General features: G+C 41.9%; 1 protein-coding gene across 3 annotated transcripts; it reads left to right on the top strand.

Annotated features, from left to right (window-relative positions):
* Positions 1 to 1,280: 1,280 nt before the first annotated feature.
* Positions 1,281 to 23,450, top strand: LOC119742419 (methylenetetrahydrofolate reductase-like). 3 transcript variants are annotated; one of them, XM_038218338.1, is made up of 12 exons: positions 1,281 to 1,426; positions 5,490 to 5,772; positions 7,238 to 7,476; positions 9,931 to 10,050; positions 11,399 to 11,592; positions 12,318 to 12,472; positions 13,101 to 13,298; positions 15,528 to 15,744; positions 17,018 to 17,200; positions 17,746 to 17,844; positions 18,500 to 18,622; positions 22,518 to 23,450. In XM_038218338.1, the coding sequence occupies exons 2-12, from the start codon at positions 5,534 to 5,536 to the stop codon at positions 22,824 to 22,826; spliced, it is 2,076 nt and encodes a 691-aa protein (XP_038074266.1). In that variant the 5' UTR covers positions 1,281 to 1,426; positions 5,490 to 5,533; the 3' UTR covers positions 22,827 to 23,450. The 3 variants fall into 3 exon arrangements, with proteins under 3 accessions (XP_038074266.1, XP_038074265.1, XP_038074267.1); XM_038218337.1 differs by having other exon boundaries at positions 1,281 to 1,437; XM_038218339.1 differs by having other exon boundaries at positions 1,303 to 1,319.
* Positions 23,451 to 24,185: the final 735 nt, after the last annotated feature.

Below are 24,185 nucleotides of genomic sequence, written 5' to 3'. Positions count from 1 at the left end.
CATGGCATCTTTTATGCCTTTGTGAATAGAATTTTCCTTTGTGATTTTGAAGCCCAGGAATAGCTGTCAGGAATAGGGAAGGAGGTGGGTAAGGGGGGGGGGGGGTTGATATGAGGGTTGAGTAACGGGATTGAGGGGGGGGGGGGGTAGTCCGAGTAACTTGGACCCAACTTATCGCCTTTTTAACATTCGGACATGGTCTGGCGATAGTAGGGGGTTATCACCAGACCACGTTCGAATGTTAAAAAGGCGATAAGTTGGGTCCAAGTTACTCGGACTAGGGGGGGGGGGGTTCAGTGAAGGCGTGGCGAAGGCACGCCCTGCTCCTGCATTCTAAGGCAATTCGAGACTAAATTTAGGAACTTTAGCATTCCATTTATTTATTTTTGGCCGCATTTTACTAGTATCGTAACATTAATACCACTGGTTGAACGGTTTGCACCCCCCCCCCCCGCCACAGCCACTAAACCGGTGTAGCATGAATTTAGGTTTTATGAAATACAGACTCATTGGTGATATTGCGCATGCTCATGCATAGATAATTAGGAGGGGGACCGGTCACGTGAGAGGGTTTAACCAATAAAAGGGAAAAAGAGTCCGATTTTCATACGAGTCCGATTTTCATATGACACCGGTACGTGAGGAATATTATATACGTTTTTGGTTTTGAATAGACATCTTTTTTTCCCATTTTTTTTTAAGTTGCCAAGCAAAATAAAAGCGGAAATCATGCATACAATGCCCAGCTGTTTTGTGAACGTCGTTTAAACTACGAAAATCATGAAACCCTTTCAAATTTCAGTATTATGTCAAACCGGTTTCCAAAATTTCTAAACTTCCCCCTCTAAACTTAAAGTTCAACCCTCGAACTCATCCACCAAATGATAATGACTTTATTTGTTAAAGTTTGATTAAAATAAAATTGTATACAGGTGATAACTCGTTCAAGAGTGGCGCGAGGCCTAACTTGTGTATAGAGATAACGGTGAACCGCTAGATTATTATTTTTCATGGCCTTTTCGATGAAAGTTTTAATAACAAAAACGTTATCTCGCTGCGAGCTAGCTGACCTCAGCCGTTCGTTGTTTATTATATGTTTAACAACACATCAAAAGATTGACCCGACGCCGAAGACCCCGCCTATTTCAGACGCAACCTGCATTGATTGGCCCAAATCAGGTAGTAAATATTCATTTTGGTGGTGTCCGAGGTTCTACGTCTCTCTATTGGCCATCAGTTGATGAATATTCATGATTTAAAAGGCTACAAACGCTGCCAAATTTTCTCGTCTGCCTCTTTCGTTGATAAGCCGCCATGCGGTGAGGATCGTGAGCCGAGGGTTACGCGTGTGTTGTATTTTGCGTTGTATGCGAATACAGCGTGTTTTGTTGCGTGAATTGTAGCAGACGACAGCGTTGCTGCACATACAATGTGAATGTGAGTGCAAAATTTGTTTGATTCCCTGTCAATGCAATGTGGGCTTGTGTAGGTGGTAGAATCGCACAAAAACAAATTATTCAGATTAAATCAGGTGTTCAGGTATTGAACGAATTCAGCATAAATTGCATAGCTCCATGATTCGACTAACGGACACGTAACGACAATGCAATGACCGTCAGCCGTTATGTCTAGGCCTAGGCCTACACTGCAGGCGATTTTTGATGTAAAATTTCCCTGGTGCTACTGCTATTCGATTTGATGTTGTTGTTGGTCATTTTGTTCATTGGAAAGATGCCCATATATCTGGCCATCACTTGTCACCCTGTGCATAAACCGTATGAGACTGGTCTGAAAATGTTTAAGTGTTTTCTCAGTAAATACGCCAATATTTTCCTTGCTAAGTTTGTGTAAAGCTGTCAGTGTCAGATTCAGGAACGGATCCCGGGAAACTTCGTGTGAAGTGTAGGATAGGAGGGGAATTCAGTCTTGCACCAAAAATAGTGAGGCTACTTCAGTTGTGTGATGTTACAAAACGTCTTCCGACTTTATTACAAGTGTGCCACAATTACAATGTACATCTTCTCTCTTCCATTGCCAAAAACCAACTCCGTTCCAAAATTCTTTTTAATCACAAAAAACGAATTTCTTTCCCAAAATATTATTAATTATCGAAGTACATTTTAGCGTACGCACGCGTGCTCGCGCATGCACCCATGTAACGCAGCTGTTCACGTGCACACCTGTTCTTGTGCGCACTAGCTGTTCATGTGCCATGCATTTTTATAAGATAGTGGATATTTTGCCAGAGGTAATGACGGCAAACTAACGTTTACTAAAGGTTTGCCGGCGGCAATCCATATCAACAGAGGGCGCTGTACTCTTTAAGATAGGGCTGAATTATAAGGTGTATTAAATTCCCACCAAAAGTTGTGTCGCACGTTTGGTGTAGTGGTTAAGCAAAGGCTCTAGTAAGCGGGATGACTCGGGTTCGATTCCGACCGCAGCGCATTTTTATGTTTTTTTTTCTCATCCCCAAATAAATAAGAATATTCTTCTTTTATTATTTTAACATGTCTCAAACATTTTTTTGCAGAGTATTACATTTTCTTTTTCAGATTTGTGGCTCTGGAGGATTTTTTTTAAAAGGGAAATAAAGTCCGAAATTATAAAATGGTCTGAATCCCATCCTGTGAATACGAGGTTACAACGATAATTTTGGCATGGAGCCAGACTAAAATTTGTCACCGGAAAATGTTTAAAGGGAATATACAACATTTGCAAACATCGAAAAATAAAACTACCAAGTTTTTGCGAAATACCTTAATAGGATGTTGGTAAATGACAGTCTAAAGCATCCTGTAAAATTATGGCACCTGGTATACTGTCATTTTCAAGAAAAGTTGTATTTTTATATCAATTTCCAACGCTGATCGGCCGATCAGCGTTGGAAACAACTGGCTTTTTTTCAAATACTGGCCCCAATTGACCATTGCACTTGTTTGCAATCGATTACAAACCTATGAACGGGTACGAGCCAGCTAGACTGGTTCCCTGACCTTACAATTCCCCAATGTATGTAAACTGCTCTGTTTCTTCTTATATGGAGTCAGGGAACCAGACTACAGGAAAATGATCGTTTTTCTTGGTTTTTATAGCATTTTCGAACCCAAAACCTCAAAAAAGTCAGTGTAACTATATTTGCTTTATATTTCCAACCCCCCAATTCCATCCATTTCTGAAAATTACAGCAAAAGCAAATGATGTATATTCCCTTTAAGTACAAAAAACCAGTAACTGCGCATGTTCAGTGCATATCCGGCAAACTAACGTTTACTAAAGGTTTGCCGTCTCCGGCAAAATATACACTGCCTTTTTATAATTACTTTTCACATCACTACATTTGACTTTTTTTAATGACTTTCACTTTCTGATGGCAGATAGTGATATGTCACTGAAGGGAAACATTACTGATGGCAAGATATGGGAATCTTTCCTGTTCATTTTTGGTAAAAGATAAATTGGTAATCCTTACTTTTAGGACACCTCTATTTTTTACAAGTTCTGTTTAAAACTGACTTTTGCAGATGACTGTCCAGTACCAAAGTGACTTTTGCAGGCTAAAGCAGTCTTTTTTCTTCATATAAACTCATGTTAGTTGTAGTTTTGAAAGCACTTTCGAAGAAAATGTGACTTTCCTACCTTTTTTCGCAGTCGGACGTGCATGTTGTAGTTCTCACACGCGTGAAAGCCCTACATAATGAAAGCCCGATGCTGATTGGCTGCTAAAAAAATTAATTAGTCTGGTTCCCAGACCAAAACATTCTGACTACTCCTGAATCTTTTGGTCTGGAAACCAGACTAAAAATAAATAAGATGTTTATTTTTTATCAGCCAATCAGCATCGAGCTTTCATCGCATCGAGCTTTCACGTTTGCCATCTTGGTTTTTGAGTCTGTTTTCTGGTTGTCATCGTCGTCTTTTACCCCTGAATTTCCCTCATAAATCAAAGCCCTGCCCTCTTTCCAAAAAATTAAACCTGCTGATATTCAAGAAGGTGTCATTGCCAATTGTTCAGATGTGCCAAGAAGTATCAGAATGTCAATTTTGAGTGTCATTTAGTCAACTGTTTTGGTGAGTTTTTCCCTTCCTATATAGGAACGGGGTCCTAAAAGTAAGGATTACCAATAAATTAACCCTACCCAATGCCCATTTATCATTATGTTTCGAACATTTCCAACTATGTGACTTTCCCACTAATCTGAATGACATTGAAGGATTACAAGCATGATAAAATGATCTAAACAACGTTATGTTTTGAAAACAAAATACTGCTGTTTGGTAGAGAATCAAGTAGAATGTCCGTTGTTTTGAAAATGCTTGCGTTGCAGTAAGCTTGGTGCATTCTTCTACTTCTCTCTAGAGAGTTACGAAAAACATATCCGGTTCGTTAGTGTGACGTTATCTCAATTCAAGCATGCGTACTTCCCACACAGTGTAGCACAGCACGAATGGAACCGGAAGTAAACGCAACTCGAGCGTTTAGCCAATGGGCGATAGTAATCAGTGGTGTGCGCGCTCATGTATGACGTTTTTACTAACGAACCGGATAGGCCTAGTACAAGTAGGCTAGTATTTTGTAGTTATATAAATACTTCTTGATAAAATCACCACGTAAAATTTGGAAGAACAAAACTTTCTTTCAAATATTCATCATGTTGTCCTGCTTCATGTAATTACATGCTTTTCAACATAAGACTTGTAATTTAGGCCAAGTAAAAAAGAAAAACAGTTTCTAACTTTTTTGTCTCCTCCTGCTTCCTTTTCCCTGCCTTCCTCTTTTTTTTTTTTTTTTCATACATTGGTAATATATTGTGCAAACATATTGTCCTTTTATTTGTTTGGAACAAAATTGTAGCTATGTTTTAAAGGGAATGTACATCATTAGCTTTTGCTGTAATTTTCAGAAATGAAGTACATGTGTATTTGAGGGGTTAGTATAATAGATCAAATATTGTTTAAGTGACATGTTTGAAGTTTTGTGTTCGAAAATGCTTGAAAAACCAAGAAAAAACTAAAATTGTTTAAGTAGTCTGGTGCCCTGACTCCACTAAAGGTAAAATGGATCAATGTATAGATGTCGGTAAATTGTAAGGCAAGGGAACCAGTCTAGCTGGCCTGCACCCGTTCATGAACATGTAACCAATAGCAAACAAAATTTTGACTGAAGAAAATTGTAAATATGGAGCAGTAGTTCAAAAATAGTTAGGTTTTTCCAACGGTGGTCGGCCGACCACCTTTGGAAATATATACAAAAATACCATTTTCTTGAAAATGACTTGACACCAGGTGCCGTAATTTTACAGGATGCTTTAGACTGTCATTTACCAACATCCTAGTAAGGTATTTCGTAAAAACTTGGTAGTTTTATTTTTTGATGTTTGCAAATGTTGTATATTCCCTTTAAGGGTTACATCTTAAAAACAGGCAAGAAACTATTTTATTTATTTTACTCAGCCGTAAATGACAGCACGCATTCTCCATTTTGTCAGATTGATTGCTGATTTTCATCCACCCCACATCGCCCGCCAACATAATGAGTACCACAGCCAACGGAGCGTCCCGCCCGAACAAGAGGCATTCGGAGAGCAGCAATGGCAGCAGCAGTGCCAGCGACTCCTCGGCCACCCCCCTGTCTGTCTCCAGAAGCCCCTCCCCCTGTAACACCCCCCTCATTGACCGGATCAGCCAGCGTATTGCGTGTAAGGAGAGGTGGTTCTCGTTGGAATTTTTCCCGCCCAGAACCGCCAACGGAGCCGTCAATTTACTGGCAAGGTTGGTTATGTAACACCATTTTGAAGTGACCCTAGTCAACAAAAATATATTGGAAAGAATGTTGCAGCCTGACGCCACATTTTTCATCATAGATTATCTCGATGACAATTCCAATTTTCAAATTAGGTTTTGCCCTTCATCGACGTTTAAACACTGTATAGGCCTACTCAGTGTGTTACCTCCCGAGTAAAAGTTGGAAAAAATCACTCGAACCCACGACCTCCTGCTTTCTAGTGCAGATGTCTTACCACTCGACCATTGAGCTAACGGGATCAGTTGGCTGGGGAAAGATTTCCATATACGAAGTTCACTCAACACCCTGTGTACAAACCCTATGAGATTGGACTGAAAAAATTTAAGTGTTTTCTAAGAAAATGCTTGTATTTTCTCACTGCTCAAATTGACTTTGATGACATGAAATTGCTATCTGGGGGCTTGTTAGTCAATACAGAGAAAAATTAGTGAACTTCGTATATGGAAATCTTTCCTTGGCTGGTTCGAATCTGCGGGTCCAATGTTGTTAGAAAATACTTTGAAAATGCACTCGACTCTCCATAGACTTTGTACGCAACAAAAGAAGTGGCGTCAGGATACTGCGTTCTTTCCACTAAATTTTTGCTTTCTGTCAGGCAAGCTTTAAATTTTGCAAACGGCCATATAGATGGAGTTGTTTCGAATGACTGTTATGTAAATTTCAACTTAGTCCCTACATTTGTTTCGCAAGTCAAGCTTATTGGAAATCCTCGGTATGATTTTGGTTTGGAAGATTTTTGAACGCCGGATTGAAGCAGATATTCTTTTAACTCGAGTGTTTGGAAACACCCCAGCCTTACAAAAACTACCATCATCAGGTGGTTGGGGTTAAAAAGTGATTATTTCTGAAAAAATATTCACAGTTGGTTTGATATGACCACATTAGCATATAATCACAGGCTGGGCTGTATGTTGGTCCAGAGAAACTCACAACATTAACGAACCCCCCTTCCCCCTCCCCCCCCCAACAAAAAATCTGCACCCATTCCCCTTGTAAAATGTCTTCAAAAAATTTGTTGCAATTAAGAAAAGTTACAAATCTCTAACAAATTTCTGATAATTTTTAATTTGTCAGACAAAATCTCTAAAATTTCACAAACAGATGTCCTTACTGTTTCACAGATTTCAAAGTCCTCCCCTTCCGTCCAAGTTTCAGAGTCTAAGCCGTAAGGAATAAGTACTTATATAAAGTTTAATTTTCCATCGACTAGACATGGCAGTAATTTCGAATGACTTGAAGGTGGATCTTTCGCGTGTAGTAACTGCTAAATGTGCCAAAGATCGAACTTGTTTATTAAGAACATGTAAATTTAGTCTAGGGGGTGTGAAAAATCATATCAAAATTGGAGGATTCAAGACTGTTAGAGTAGTTTGACTTATGCAAGATATGCGGGTGGAACATTTTCTGATCCACTATGTATTACATCATCAGATTGGAGCGCATGCACGCAGGCGGTCCCCTATTCTGTGACATCACATGGCATCCGGCTGGTAACCCCGGCGGCCAGACGGAGACCAGCTCCATCACCATAGCGACCAGCTCCATCAATTACTGCGGGATCGAGACCATGTTGCACATGACTTGCGTCGGGCAGACCAAAAACGACATCAGCAAGTACCTGAACCGTGCAAAGGACTGCGGAGTCCGGAATATACTGGCTCTCCGTGGAGGTAGGCTTGCCGAAATGCTGCATAGTTGTAATCGTTGTTATTAACTTTAAAGCTACAGTCCATCATTTGCAGCTATCCAAAAAGTAACTGACGTAATTATTGTTGAGAAACATACTTGGTTGAAAGACAGTAAGGGGACTAAACTCCCTGTGAAATTAGTCTTTCGGACATGCTGTCATTTTGAAGAAATCAACGAAAGAAGGCCTTTCCAACGGTGCGTCTTAATTTCCGTTAGTAGTTCGTTTTTTTTATTCGGTGAAGCGCGTGCAAGCGTTGACACGATGCACACGCGCATGCGGTTGCTATAATTCATCGGATCAGCGCGCGACATCACGTAGCTGCAAGCGGCTCAGTGAGAATGTGTCTCGGACGCTGAATTCAGGCCCAATTCAAAACATGATTCAGCAAATTTGGATTTGAAATAGAGATCCTAGAATGTTGTTTTTCTCGAAATATACAGCTGAAGCTGAGCTGAAACTTAATCAGGTTAGTTGTTCAGCACCCTTCTTTAGATTTTCAGCACGTTTGTTGCTTCAAACGAACAAAATGAGAAACAGATGGGACCAAGATCAATATGAAATAATCAATGACCTTTATTTTTGTGGAGCGTGTTTGTGTGAAAGTCAGGATCCTTTAGGCAAAATTCTTCAGAACAGTGGCAAATTTATTCAATTCATTCGTTCACGTTGCCTTGAATTTCAGCTGATGCAATATGTTAACATGGTTAACGATTGACTACATGATAAATGAAAGATATTTACATGGACGTTCGAAAATTTGACCTGTAAACCCTGCTGAAATCTGAATAACAAAACAGTTCATTTTTATTTGTACATGTGTGAAAGGATTTGTTTACAGTATCTGATTAAGAAAATGACATTGGACTTTATATTTTTCAAAATGTTGGGCTTTGACAATGGATGTTTGCATACCGTCAACGGAAATATTTATCAGATGCAATCTGTCTACCCCCAATGTGACCTCAGGTCGTACACAAAGCTCAGGTTTGTTATTAAAAACAACTTGTACCTTCAAGGACAGATCTGCTTGTTGATCTTGGGCCAAGCCAGATTTTTTTTGTTTCAAACTTTTTTGGATTGTTGGAGGGATAATAGTCCTTGCAGGAGTCCTTATATTGAAATAAAACAAAATAGTTTTGCAAAGTAAGCATAAGTTATTGTGCATTCAGATTTCAATTCACAATGCAGTGCGCCACCAAGAGTTTGCCACGGAAAGTTCGTTTTTCAAGTGTACGGTCAACAAAACATGGCCCATTTGAAAGAGTGACAGTTAACAACTTAAGCTAACGTTTTATGGATTGGCGCATTACGTTCTGCCGCCTTACAAAATAACTCCATATTGATAAAACAAAAAGAAACAGGCAAACATATACTCGAATCATATGCTTACAAACTTTCTGGCCGGAAAAACTTAACAATTTCAAATGTCCCGCACTGTGAATTTGTCGACCATCTCCCACAATGCACTGGGAAAAATGAACTCTCCATGGCAAACTCTTGGTGGCGCACTGCATTGTGAATCGCCCGAATTGGGACATGGCGTCATTGCAGTCAGGTTTTCCCAGTAACGTTACTGTGACAGTAAAGAATGCATACGGGTCAACACTTACCGTAAGTGACCTATCGCCGTTTGCGAGTTAGCCACACCCCATTAGACAACCCTTTGGAATTTTTGTACACTAAGTTTTGTTTGTCTCCGATGTTGTGCCTTCCATGTCCATTTGTATATCATGTAATTGGACAATATTTCACCAGCTGCGTTGACACGATTCTAAAGCGATTCTTCCGCAGTAGGTCAATTCCCACAGCAGAAGACTTGGTCCGTAGCTCTTGCCTAGGTCTCTGATGTTAACAACTTGGTGCGAACATCCTGACAATTAACAGACGTAGCCGTAACGGTAGGCATCAGTTGGAATAAGGCCTCTGTCAATAAATATACTAGTCTGGTGCCTGAAACACGTCTGGTGACCCAAGCTCACCATAAACATGCTTGGGAACAAGGGTGGATCCAGAACACAATTTGGGAAGGGGGGGGGGGCCAAAAAAAAATTTGGTCCCCAAAAAGTGTGTCCAAAAAAGTACGGCGTGGGGTTCGGGGCCCGCTTAAGGGCCCCTAAAAATTGTTGGATTCTAGATGCTCTGTGGTGCGATCTGAGGCAATTTCTGACTACTTTAACAAATGTTTTTGAGGAAAGATGGTGGTGTTCTCATTGCCATGCCTTTATTACGAAGCCACTAAATACAAAAAAATTGGATTTTTTTTGGGGGGGGGGGGGAGCCATGGCCCCCTTTGGCCCCCCTCCCTGGATCCTCCCTTGCTTGGGAAAGGCCTGAAGAATTTGGTGCCAGGGTCACAGAACTTGTCAGGTTGGCCTGTGTCTGACTGCTGCCTAATTTTCAGTCAAGCATAGATTTTTCCATTTTTTTTCCGTAGATGTGCCCGGAGATCTGGAATGGCAAAAGTCGAATTCAGAAGACGCCTTCAATTATGCGGTGGATCTGGTCCGACACATCAAGAAGACATTCGGCGATCACTTCTCTATTTGTGTAGCAGGTATGCAGATCATGAAATCTGTATCCTTCATTTTTGCACCAATTTTATACACCAAATACTAAAAATGGATTTACTCGAAAGTGTGGTCTGTGCTCAAAATCGAGTTCTTTGTGCAGAGTTGGCAACAGACCTTATGCGTCAAGGCGGACGTAGATAAAAAGACCAATGTTTTTTTCATGTTTCCCAGATACGAGTAAACCTTTTGTGCGTATACATACCAAAATTCAAAGGTATCTGCAATGCATTATATTAGGTCTGTACTGCTAATCAATGGTTGTATTTTGTGGTCCACAGCTATTTTTGTTTGTCATTTTAAAATGCCATAGTAAAATTATTATGTCCTTGGGCAAGGCACTTTGCAGCAATTGCCCCATCCGTTACCACATGGGCCTTGGAGTCGGTATAAGCAAGTGGGGCAGAAACATGTGTTGGTTCTTTACACACTGTCATTTCAAAACCAGAAATGAATGACACGACGATAAGCCCAGTAGATACATTTGTCTATGGCTGCTGTGCAGGACTACCCACAAGAGCCAGCCATGGGCACTTGTTGTGACGTATGGTGCAGGGTATGCACAATCGGATGATAACTTAATTGATGTACAAAATTCTATAGTGTGTGCACATGAGGTGAATGCACCTGATCGTGAGCAAATATGGCAATGGCACCCAGGTGTCCTTCAAATTAAGCACTCTGTGTCATTTTATAATCAGTGGCAAACCATTTGTGTTCATTTGGACTGTTTTACAGGAAAACTGTTGTTCGTAGCTAGCTGAAAAGCTATGTTAATAATCAGCAAAAATAATAATGAGGTGCTTTTATAATATATAGCCCTTTAAACCAAAATCTGAAAGTGCTTCTGCTGCAGCTCGAGATCAGCGCAATCTGGTCTCTATCAATTTATACTCCTGGGTTGAGAGAGGCAGTTGAAGTAAAGTGTCTTTGCCCCAAAACACAAGCACTGTGTCCCCACTCAGGTTTTGAATTAACCACCACAAATGAGTTGAACTCAATAACGATTGAAACAGGGCTCTATGGGCTCCGTGCGCCAACAAAAGAGGGCGCCCTTTTACCTAGCAATGACATCCTATGGGCGGGACATTTCGCTGGTTGACGCGCACCGTTCCTTGTGTGTGACGCACGTACACCAGGGGATTTGTACTATGCACACGCAGTGGCCGCGCCGCGTGGCACAATGAATTGCAGTCAGGCAAGATGGCGTCAGTCGGTCACCCCCAACTGTACTTGCTTTGCCGGTGAGGGGGTACTTGTGAACTGAGTGGATAGGTCACCTGTGCTGTGCACAGAGTTCATGGGATCTCATTCCTGTTCTCCCCGTATCATTAGGTTATCCCGGCGGTCATCCAGAAGCAGAGAGTTACCAAGAAGACCTGAAGCACCTCAAGATGAAAGTAGATGCGGGAGCTGAGTTTATCATCACCCAGCTGTTCTTCAACGCCAAGGACTTCCTCACATTCTACAAGGACTGTCGCGCCATCGGGATCACGGTGCCTATCATCCCCGGTGTCATGCCCATTCAGGTTGGTGTCAGAGACAGCATTAAAGATATACATGTAGTCCATCATTTGAAATTTGTGCATTTTGTTTGTTTGAAGCAACAAAATGGCTCAAAATCTAAGTTTCAGCTCAGCTTCAGCTGTATATGTATTCCGAGAAAAACAGCATTCTAGGATCTCAATTTCAAATCAAAAGTTGCTGAATCATGACCCGTTTTCACTGAGCCGATTGCAGCTACGCGATGTCACGCACTGATCCGACGAATTATAGCAACCATGCGTCGTGCCAATGCTTGCGCGCGCTTCGCCGAATAACAAAACGAACTACTAATTTAAATTTCCTACGGTGCGTCTTAAGAAGCACCGTTGGAAAGGCTTTCCTTCGTTGATTACTTCAAAATGACAGCTTGCTAGAAAGAATAATTTCACAGGGAGTTTAGTCCCCTTACTATCTTTCAACCAAGTATGTTTTTCAACAATAATTACCCCAGTTACTTTTCGGATAGCTGCAAATGATGGACTATAGCTTTAACCCCAACCTAGCCAGGTGCAATACAGCGCAACAGTTGTAAAAGTCTGTGGGACCCTGTTGCATCATGGAGGATATTCCTCTATGGGCTCATTGAGCCATCAACACCTGTTGCATAAATTGTTAATTCCGAGATAATGGGTGCTAGTCCCATTGGACTGTGCCATTATTGTGTCCAGTTGTAATAGCCCCTGTGAATTTTGTTTGTGTTTCCCGGCAGGGTTACACCTCTCTGCGCAATCTGGTCAAGTTGTCCAAGCTGGAAGTTCCAGAAGACATCGTGAAAGTGATAGAGCCGATCAAAGACAACGACGCGGCCGTCAGGAACTATGGCATTCACCAGGCCGTCACCATGTGCAAGGAGATGTTTGATAGGTCAGTTGGGCTTAGTTCTCGGGGCTGGAGCCCGCCATCATCTTTGGCTTTTTCACTGCTTAAACCTTAAAATTACCGTCCATCTTAACCAGTTCGCGCCGCGAGTATTTTGACATTGACCGGAGCCAGGCGCGAGATTGTTTTCATGAACCTTGATGCCAGACGGGGTCAGGCCATCATCTGTGGGTAGCACACCCTCATATTTCCGGCCTCGCTCGCTGCGAGCGGGTCGCAGACAGATACTTCCGGCCTCGCTCGTTGTGTGTTTGTCCTCATCCATTCTGAAAACCGCAAAACCTTTGCGTGTATACACTGATTTCAGTTTTTTTTTTTTTGGATTTCAGCTTTTTTTCTCTCACTTGCTGTGTATAAAAGTATATGGGATTTCCAAAGTTCAGCTTTTTTTACACCTTTTTCAGCTGTTTTCAGCTATTTTTATCGGTGGCCACTCACACTACTGATACTGTGCCCTTTTTTTCATAAAGAGCAGGGGACAGATAATCATCAAAACTCAAGTTTTGCAAAAACCTGTATACTTTCTGTTGTACCCTTTTTTTTTTCAAACCAGTTAGTGTGCCAAATAATTCTTGATTACCAAAGCTATGTGTTTTACATGTATGGTCTGCAGCGGTGACGTCCACGGCCTTCACATCTATACACTGAACCGCGAGGTGGCCACCATTGAGATCCTGAAGCAGCTGGGCCTGTGGAACGAGGACCCTATACACCGCCCTCTACCGTGGAAAACCACAGCCAATCACATGAGGACCAAAGAGGACGTCCGACCGATCTTCTGGGCCGCTCGACCAAAGAGTTACATTCATAGGTGAGTCAGGCATGCAATTTTTCCTCGGATCCGCTGATTTCCTTTTTTTTTTTTAACTTTGCATGAATGCCATTACAAATTGAAAAGCACTGTACAAAGTACAGTGTACTCCAACTTTGAAAATTAAATGTCGGTGCACCGTCAAAAAGCGGAGGGGGGGGGGGTGCTGTATTTATGTTAGGGGCGCTATTTGCATTCATACTTTTCTTTATGCTAGGGGGCGCTATTTGCAGATGAACATGCAATTTATGTATGGATAACAGCTTTTAGGCCATTTCTAACACAGTAACTGTTAAGTACAATTCTGGCTCAGCATCATCTTTTTGAACACATCAGTGACCAGGAACTCTGAGGCAGTTATGCCTTGAGACTTTTGACCTGATCGATTGCTACAATGGGCAGGCTTGTCAGTTTGACAAATGTTCCATGTTACTGCTTTTGGCAGAGTTTCGGGCCAAAATATACCCTGGAGGGTAAGGGTAGTCCCACTTGTTTGTCTTTTTTTATTGTTTCCTTTTTTTTAAGCATGGCGGACAACTTGTTAAGCTTGGCGGCAACTTTTGAAGCTTGGCGGGTACCTCAGAAAGCTTGGCGGGGCACCGGGTTATATTTACAGGTTGGAGAACACTGAAAGTATGGTGTGGTTTGGAATGTCCTCATTTTTTTCTAAATTCCCAGTTGCATGCCTGGTGAGTATACTTCAGACCCAACCCCTAGTCGTGCTCTCTGAATGTAAGGACACATTATGGCTACAGCTAGCAGTATACAATGTGTCTATGTGAAGCGGCTTCCTCTGCTTCCATAGGCACGTGTGTAATCTCGAGCCGTATCCAAGTCATTTGGATGCAGCTCTATAGGCATATGGGATCATTTGCTATTGTGCACTTTTCATGAAATGGACCAAATATGGGCTATTAATCTATAGGGGAATTCCACGGTTACTCACGTTACATTTTCGTAACGTGAGTAACCGATTTTGTGCGTCTTGTTTATCATACATAACACATTTTCTGGATGTCATCTTTGGTGCTTAGGTAGGTCTAGGTCTACTCTATCTACCATGGGGATAACAGTTATGAAACCTTTTCAGTAAGGTAATTACAGCCCAAGGAAACTCAAAAGTACATCAAAAATGTAACGTGAGTAACCGTGGAATTGCCCTATAGCAGACATTGTTCCACGAACTGTTCAATGTTTTGTGTCCATTGGGGCTGGAAATTTTTTTTAAAAACGCTGTTCATTTTCAACCGTCACAGTAGTGCATAGAACTCATAGGCCACAGGGAATGCCCGAGGGCGGGCTCTGTCGAGGGAAAGTAACACATACATAAACGTAACGTACCCGAGTGTATACATGAAGTCAACAGCTGGCTCGCAGCCGTCTAACGGATGTAGTATTTAAGAAAACTGTTTCTCAGCGATGGTTAAGTACTAACCGTCGTTATATAGTACTGATACAAAATTCCTCTTTTCTTTTTAGAATGACAGTAAAGCTGGTTAAACAATTTCACAGGATGTTTCATACTATTATTTATTATATAACCGACATACAGATCCTTGTCATTTGATTGGTGAAACTCACATCACGTGACATTTGTTATTGCTCCCATTCACGCCGCGGCTCAAAAAGTACTATCCGCCCATGGGGAATGGGAAATACTATTCCACAGTTAGGATCATGATGCGGTATTTGTGTGCAAATGCATGCTGGTGTGCACGTTCAGCGCCTGTTGCGCGTAGCGCGTATTGTTCCAAAGAGCCAGTGCTACAGCGTCAGCGGGTTCAAACATTTTCGTGAAGGGTTGGTTTGGAAGAGAGAAATACATTTTCCTCCAGTTTTGTATTGAAAAAAAAGTTCAAATATATCAAATGACAAGGATCTACATGTATATGTCAGTTATATAAAACAAATATTGAGTGGCTTTAAATTGTGAAATGGGAGGAATATTATCGCTCGGTAAACACTAGACTTTTCCAGTTCACTCGGCTTCGCCTCGTGAAATGAAAAAGTCCAGATTTTACCTTGCGATAATATTCCTCCCATTCCACGCTGAGCCACTCAATATTTGTATACTTACAGTCAAGTGGGCCATTTCATAATATTTTGGCAGTTTCGTTTTTTAGTGTTTGCAAACGATCTTATATGCCTAAGATGCTGTACTAGTGAATCAGACGTACCGATACCCTCCTTACGGAGTGCACTTGATGTTGATTATTGTCCCCAACACAGGACCAAAGATTGGGACGACTTCCCCAACGGTCGCTGGGGCGACTCATCTTCCCCGGCCTTCGGCGATCTCAAGGACTACCATCTCTTCTACCTCAAGAGCAAGTCCTCCAAGGAGGAGCTGCAGAAGATGTGGGGGGAGGAGCTGGGATGCGAGGAGGACGTCTTCGAGGTCTTCAAGTGCTATCTGGACGGGGAGCCTAACCGCTACGGTCACAAGGTGAGCATCTTAATGCGCCGAGAGTTGGAGCTCTGTGGTCCAACGGTTATGTTATCCAACACACGTATGTCTTGGACAGAGAGCATGGTGTTTGTGTTCTTGGGCAAGACACTTTACTACAATTGCCTGTCTCGTCCAAGGAGTATAATTGGGTACCTGTAACGTTGTGCTGATCTCGAGGTGATGCGAAAAAAAATATTTAAAGGCCTGGTGATCAGAGGGAATAATTGTGCGTTGAGATGTTTGTATAATACGTCAATTAGCGCCACTTATTCCATCTGAAACAGTCGCCAGTCTACGAACATGGCTTAGCTGTTGCAGTTAAAAAGGTTTTTCTTCTCAGAACAAGGTTGTAACTAGTTTCACCTCAAAGTCCACTTATTGCCAACTAATTCATGCAAACCTTCAGTTCTTGTCTGAAAGATACACTGGTCAGTTTGTGTGAGAGGTGACATTCTAAGTTGGAGATCATTGAAGAAATGACAGTTCTTAGAGTGGTGTGTATATATGGTTGGCCGTCTCGGTATATACTTATTTCAGTGCATTGAAGTTCAAAGTCCAGCCTTTTTTTCATGAATAGGAAGAGAGATGGGTATTAAAGGGAATGTACATCATTGGCTTTGGCTGTAATTTTCAGAAATGAACTATTTTGGGGGTTAGTATAATAGATCAGATATTGTTACACTGACATGTTTGAAGTTTTGTGTTCGAAAATGCTGGAAAAACCAAGAAAAACAAAAGGATTCAAGTAGTCTGGTTCCCTGACTCCACTAAAGATGAAATGGATCAATTTATAGATGCCAAAAAATTGTAAAGTAAGGAGACCAGTCTAGCTGGCCTGCACCTGTTCATGAAAATGTAACCAACAGCAAACAACTTTTGGACTGAAAGAAAATTGGTAAATCTGGAGCAATAGTTGAAAAATAGTTAGGATTTTCCAACGATGGTCGGTCGACCACCGTTGGAAATTTATACAAAAAGACACATTTTCTTGAAAATGACTTCACACCTGGTACCATTATTTTACAGGATGCTTTAGACTGTCATTTACCAACATCCTAGAAAGATATTTCGTAAAAATTTGGTAGTTTTGTTTTTCGATGTTTGCAAATGTTGTACATTCCCTTTAATCACATGTCAGAAATATATGTATAGTGCCAAGCAAGATGTCTTTTTAGTTTTGCTTTGTCAGAAATCTGAATTTCGTCATGATCGGGTTCTGAACTGCAGACTTGATGCAGTCCTTGTCATGCCTGTGTCCTAATGCGTTTAGGTGAAGCGTATGCCTTGGAATGACGATGAGCTGGCCCCGGAGACCTCGCGTCTACGTGACCGGCTGATCAGCATCAACAAGCGAGGTGTTCTGACTATCAACTCCCAGCCTAGCGTCAACGGGGCGCCGTCCTCGGACCCCGTGGTGGGATGGGGTGCGCCAAATGGTTACGTCTACCAAAAGGTACTTATTAACCCTAGCCCCCGGGGTATTTTGACTAAAAACCCTGCCCCGTTGTGCAAAATGCAACACTAGTCTTAGTGAGAAGCCTGTGTTTCGTTTTAGTATCCGCTCCGTTCACAAGTACCACCTCGCCGCCAAGGAAAGCACAGTTGGGGGTGACCGACCGACGCCATCTTGCCTGACAGCAATTTTGCCGCGTAGCGTGGCCGTACCATGTACCACTGCATGTACATAGTACAAATCCCCTGGTGTACGTGCGTCACACACAAGGAACGGTGCGCGTCAACCAGCTAAATGCCCCGCCCATGGGATGTCGTTGCTAGGTAAAAGGGCGCCCTCTTTCGTTGGCGCACGGAGCCCATAAGGGGATTCAACTGGTCCAAAATCTAAAGGCCAAACTGCCGCAGAGTCTGTGGTTGCCAACTGCAACCGATCGCAAAAGAGGGATTGCTCATAGAACTAGCTCCCATTATTTCAGACATTGCTATCCACCAACAAACAAATGTGAGATGTTTGAAAGATTTGTAATAAACTCTTTGCAACAGGCTTACCTCGAGTTTTTCACATCTCGAGAGAACGCAGCAGCTTTGCTGGATGTACTCAGGGACTATCCTGCCGTCACCTACCACGTGGTCAATCACAATGTAAGTGCAGTCTCAATTGAATTTCTCACCCTTGGTGATGACGATCTGAAAGATTATGAAGGCATTGGCTTTAGGACCACTCACTTTCAAAAAGAATTTTAACAGGAATTTTAAAATTAAAGTATTTGATTCTTAGTGCTTAGCCAACTAAAATTCTCATTGGGAAGAAATTTTGTGCGAAGAAATTCACCTGCCAAGTTTGGAATTCCTATGCAAAGTTTACAAAAATATTTCTTTAACCATTTAAACAAATATTCAAGAGTTTTATTAAAATTTAGCATCTCTGAAACAGATAGTTTTGTCTCTGCTCCAGCTTTGTTGATCAAATGATAGCGTACAAGGATAGAGCTGTTTCGTTTGGGATGTTTGAATGTTTGTTTAAAAAAATAAAAATTCTAACCCCTTGTATCAGATTAACCTGATATTTCAGTTTAAAAAAATGTACAATAAAGGCCGGTGTATACTCGACTCAAAAGGAAATGCTAACTCGTGATGTCATAGCACCTTGTCGCACTGCGAATTTGTAAAATTTGACCACGTTTCAACTCTAGGGAATTTCACAGCGAATGTTTCATTATTTTTAATTTGCTTCACTTCCGTGTGAGGTATCCACCGGCCTTATAGCTTAACCAAACCGCCCAAACACTTGCTCTAGGGTAAGGAGGACATTAGCAACGCGGACCGCCAGCGACCCATCGCCGTCACCTGGGGCGTGTTCCCTGGTGCTGAAATCATCCAGCCCACCGTGGTGGATCCGGTCAGCTTCATGGTGTGGAAGGTAGGTCCTTTAGTAACGGAAACCTTCTCCCATGCTAAACATCAACCCAAAACTAGTGCATGCTTTCCTTTCATATATACTTTTGTCCCCTTTGCTGGCATGACCATAAGGCCAAAAAAAAAGTCACCAGTTTCTGGTATGCGCGCGCGTCGCCGTAGCCATGCGCGTCGGCAAAATGAAAAAAAAAAAAATTTCAATAAAAGATGATGGCTCAAAACCGCCAAACTCACTGGTTTGACTGGAATCCTGCTACTGCACAATTTTAACATGTTTTTAGATGGGGTTATGATCGAGAATAAGCTTTATGTGGCCTCTCTGGACTCCCATATATTTGCACTAAGTTTAGTCGGGCACCATTTGCAGTCATCAGCCGACATTTGAAGCAAAAAAAAACAGGTAAAAAAAAAAAAGCTGCGTCGTCGCACCACTTTTTGGGCAAGCTCCATACCAGAAACCGGAGACTTTTTTGGGGGGCCTAATCCTAAAAGTAATAGCTCTTTAACTGAAATTGACCTTAGTCGCTGTTTGCAAGTTGGCCAAGCCCCTTAGACAACCCTAAAGAATTTTTGTAAGCTAACTTTTTTTGTCTCAGATTATGCGCATTCTGCATCCATTTATATCATGAAATTAGACAATATTTTACAAGCTGCGTTGACACAATTCTACAGCGATAGGTCAATGCCTTAGGTGCTTTGTCGAATCAGTTACACTACAATATGCTAGATGGCGAAACAAACGGCTGCAACGACCAATATTCTAAACACAATAAATGGTTCAGTTGGCCTCAGAATTCTGTGCATATCTTTGCTTCATACAGTGCTAGTTCCAAATGGGCTCAATATGAGCCATGCAAGTACAGAACTGGGTCGATCAGATACATGAAAATACTAATGTGAATTTAATAGCCATTTTGAATCAGTTGCATAGAATTTTGAGCGCTCTGACTTAGGCTGGTCCAGGACTAGCATTTCTAGGCGTGCCCTAGTTTTGATTTTACAAAGTGAGGACCTTGGAACAAGCCTTAAAAAAAAAAAATTTAATTGATTTTTTTTGTGTGGGGGGCTGTATTTCTTCTTATTCCTTTTATGCATGTACTCCTTTTTTGTACCGAAGCAACATAGTTGTAGTACATTGTAAATCCTTATTTAAAGCCTTTTTCAGACTGATTTCTTCCAAATAAGTGAAAACAACCATGTTGCTTTGATACTAAAAAAGTCTTAAAATGTCGTCTTAAAAACTTTGGTTATTTCAAACTCATCCCCAGGGTTTTTGTCCTGAGAACTGTGTAATGCATGGCTATTATAGAACACATACTTTTAATGTATTGCTAGCACTGCACTTTACAACCTCCAGCCCAGGGCCCACCCAGCCGAAGAAGGATGATATAATCAGGCTGGCTCTTACCATTCCAGAGGAGGGGGTGAGATTTGGGTGGTTAGTTGGTAAATCACTGCCCACTGGTATATAAACAGCCAAACTTGGCCCTCATGATTTCCTCATGTAGGACTAGAGTAATGTTTAATAGTACTACGTGAATATCCTAATAATCATGTTTACAATACAGGGTGGCCCTCCCCTCCCCCTCCCCTCCCCCTCCCCCTCCCCCCCCCAAAAAAAACCCCCCAGAACGGCATTCTTCAGCTACCTTGAGAAACACAAACAACCTATACCAACGCATGTGGAATTCTGTTAAAAGAAAAATGATACCAAGATCGCCCGATTCGGTCCAGTAGTTTTTACTCTAGAGCCTGTTTTTAAAAGATTCTCCATCCACTGGTACAGGTGGTTGTATCAAGGTAGCAGAAGTATGCCGTGCCAACCTCGTCCCCAGGGTGTTGAGCAGTACGCGCATATCACTACCTGTTCTCTCACCCTGGTATTGGATCATTTGCATATGTGTAAGATTTTTGAACACGTATGCAAATGAGGAATAGTCTGGTGCCTGCATGTGCGTTACATTAGCACTTGTTTTTGTATGCGGTGTCTGGGGTAAAAACAGAGTCAATTCGTCGCAGCGCGAGCATGGCGTGAGTTACGAAAACACGATTTATTTAATAAAACTGTTAACGATCTTATCGAAACAACATGCAGTATCACATTTCATATTAATATGAACAAATTGGAAAGGAAATGAGTATTTTCGAGAAAGCGTTGGACGAATGATCGTGAAAACACGTACTGCACGTTTTGAATAACAACACCAAGTACACGATAAAAATCCATTTCTAGCCAATTGCAGTATCGAATCAGGATGCAGGAATAAAGTTTCCTATCCAGGGCTTACTATTGGAAACGGGGTTGGAAATAAAGTAAGCACTGCGGACGAGGTTGATGCCTTGCCAGTTTTTTAAGGCCACCCTGTATATGGAGGATTTGTTAAAGTTTGACCAAAGTACAAACTTCTGCTGCATGGTTTTGCATGTTATATTATTATACACCATGTCACAACAATACACCACCATGTTTTTTTTTATTCCTTTCTCTCTCTCTCTGTCTTGAGAGAAATATCCCCATCATTTTATCCCTACATTTCTGCCTTTCCCTTTTTTTTTTTCAATTTTGTTTCCCACCTCCCATATGGGCGTTGTGTGCCAACAAAAGAGGGCGCGTTTTTACCACTTTTGAGAGCCTTGTACAAATGTACTTGTTCGTGCGCAAAGTACGCACGACTTCCTGAATGTGCCAAAGCTATTAGCCACAGCGTCTTTGCATGAGCGTCAGGCGTCGCATGCGCACGAAAACCTTTGAATTTAACTTGCAATGGTCTCCAACACTATCCCTGCCACCCTGCCCCCAATATCCTTGGATCATTCGAAATGCGCAATGGACGGATCGGGAACCATTCTAGGTCTCCCTCAACTCTCCTTTTCTAGCTGTTGAAGGAGTTCTTGTGCACGGAGCCCATACGGCATAAAAAAAGTTCACCAATCAAATCTAGTTCTAAGCAATTGGTGTGGTTTCTTGTCCAGATAGCATCGATCACCAACGAAAGAAACAGCACAGTTGTTTGCATTCTTGGCTTTGGGTCAAAACTCTCAAAAGTTGCCGGTACTAGGCCAGATGCTTTTGCAGATTGAACAGAAAGATGATTTCCACTTGTCTGAGTCGGACTTTTAATTACATGTACATGTACATGTACATTGTGATTCCAGTTTGAGAAATATTCAAGAAGTCTTGAGCTGCGGATGAAAGGAACTCAAAACTTCTTCATATTTCCTTGCCTAAAAGACTGTCTCGTTTTAGCTGAATAATTACTTTTTCAGTTGTTCCAGTGTTTTTTTTCTGCCTGATTCTGTCTCTTTTCCTTCGGTAAACACAGTCTACCACCACTCATTCCTTCCTCTAGTTTACTCTTCACAGCTCCAAACCCTTCCCCCCTCCTCCCTCCCACTAACCACTATTCTGTCATCCTACTTGATCCGATCTCATACACCTATGGTAAAAGGGACATTAGCTCAGCTTGGTCAGAGCGTGCGATCCTCTGAGTTCGCACAGGCCGTGGGTTCGAATCCCGCATGCCCCGATGTAGCCATATCTGATGGGATCACCAGTAGCCATTCCTGTGTCTTCTTCATCTCCAATTTCCTGGTTCATATTTGTTTCCACATTTACTAACACCCTTCCCCTCCCCCTTCTCTATGGCAGTCTTGTACGACCGTCTCTTAACCGTTCGGATATCTTAAACCTAATGTGTCAATTCTCCGAATTTTCTCTTTCTCACAAAACACAATTCTGCAAAATATTTTTCAAGAAATTTGTTCCCAAAAGGTCTTCCTTCAAATCGCCTATGTCAGATTCCAGTGTTATAGTTTCTGTAATTGACTGACAGACTTAAAGACTTCATCCTTTCTTGAGAGAGCATTTTCCCAGCCTCCTCTCTCCTCCTTCCACCCAGGACGAAGCCTTCGGGCTCTGGAAGCACCAGTGGGGCCACATCTACCCAGACAACTCCCCCTCTCGCCAGATCATCGACCACATCCACAACACCTTCTACCTGGTCAACCTCCTCAACAACGACTACATTAAGGACGACTTCTTGATCTTTGAGGTCTTGGAGAAGATGCTGGCCCGGCGCGAGCAGCGGAGACGGGAGGAGACAGAGGGGCCGGACTTGGACGAGGAGATCTGCTCCAAGAAGCTCAAGATTGATGCCGAGGCTGCCACGGCTCAAGACGGGATTCCATCCTCAATTGCGATTCCGTAGGGAAGATTCGTATTCAACATTTGACGACTTGACTACATCTTTGCTCTTCAGCTTTGTACAGATAAAACATGCCTGAAATTTGTTACGCTGTTTTCAATGTTTAATGTCAGTCTATGATTGCTTCAAGGCCTAAAATTCCATGCGGCGATAAAAATTCATGGACTTGTGGAGCTAACGCTCGCTCTTGAAGACTGGTTCCCATGCCCTAATGAGTTCTGGAATATTATTAACGGCAGGACCATCTACCAGTCCACATTATAGAACCGACACAAAGAATCAGAGAGAATATTTTGTTTTATTTTTTAGTATTTGTAAGAATTTAAGGCCCACCTCCCCTTCGGCATTTCTTTCCTACGCTTCAAACCACTGAAATTGGTCTTATTTTCAGAAAACATATTTGCCGTACTCTTGCATGTCCTAAAAATCAAATTTGATTCATAGCTGATTCTATGTATTTTCAATGCAGATTGAAGCTACAAAGCCCTACCCACAAATAAAGTTAAGGTGTTCCCCTGTGTTTTTGTTCTTCAAGGTTTCTGTTTGCTCGATACTTTCTTTTTGCTTTAATGATGTTGCTTGTTTGCGCAATAGTTATTGAACTCTGGCAAAGCCCGTTTTTGAACGCATCTTTTTACAAAGTGTGAAGGTGGGAGTATTAATTTAATAAGGCAGTAAATGTGTGTTTGGTCAGTTTTAAAATCACTCTGTTTAAGACCGCCTGGAGTCTGGGTGCTGATAATAACCCAAGCCGAAGCTAAATAATGGCGTGTCCAGCTCGCGAGTAACTACTTTTATGGAGATTGGCGCGTGCGTCGCGCGTACTGCGCGATGTCGCGCAGAATGAACCTGGTGCGTTGCGTTGTGAATTGAAGACTGTAAAATACTGACTCTCTGGTAGTATTGCGCATGCTTACTTGAGGATTGTGAACGTTCAACCAATAAAACGGTAAGAGGCACTTGATTTTTAGGAGTCCACATTTTATGTGACACTGGAAAAGTGTTTAAGACCAGCTAGCCATGTCTTTATCATCCATTTAAGACCGGCCACGTGACGGGCTCTCGACCAATAGGAATGGGTAAACTGGCTTAGGTATTTATGAATATCGGTTTAAAGTATCGTAGCAAAGTAGGTGCACAAATGATTTAGGGCATTAAATGTTTGGACATTAGCATATTAGAGGTCAAGTTTTAAGAGTACGTATCAGATGATGAACTGGTTAAAAAAAAAAACACAAAATGAAAGATGCTCTTTAATGAAATTTCATGTGACACTGGAAAAGTGTTTAAGACCAGCCAGCCATGTCTTTATCATCCACTTAAGACCGGCCACATGACGGGCTCTCGACCAATAGGAATGGG

The sequence above is a fragment of the Patiria miniata genome, unplaced genomic scaffold, assembly GCF_015706575.1.
Source record: "Patiria miniata isolate m_02_andy unplaced genomic scaffold, ASM1570657v1 HiC_scaffold_6, whole genome shotgun sequence".
NCBI lineage: Eukaryota > Metazoa > Echinodermata > Asteroidea > Valvatida > Asterinidae > Patiria > Patiria miniata.
Note: the sequence above shows the minus strand (reverse complement) of the source record. Positions and strands in the feature narration are given on the sequence as shown.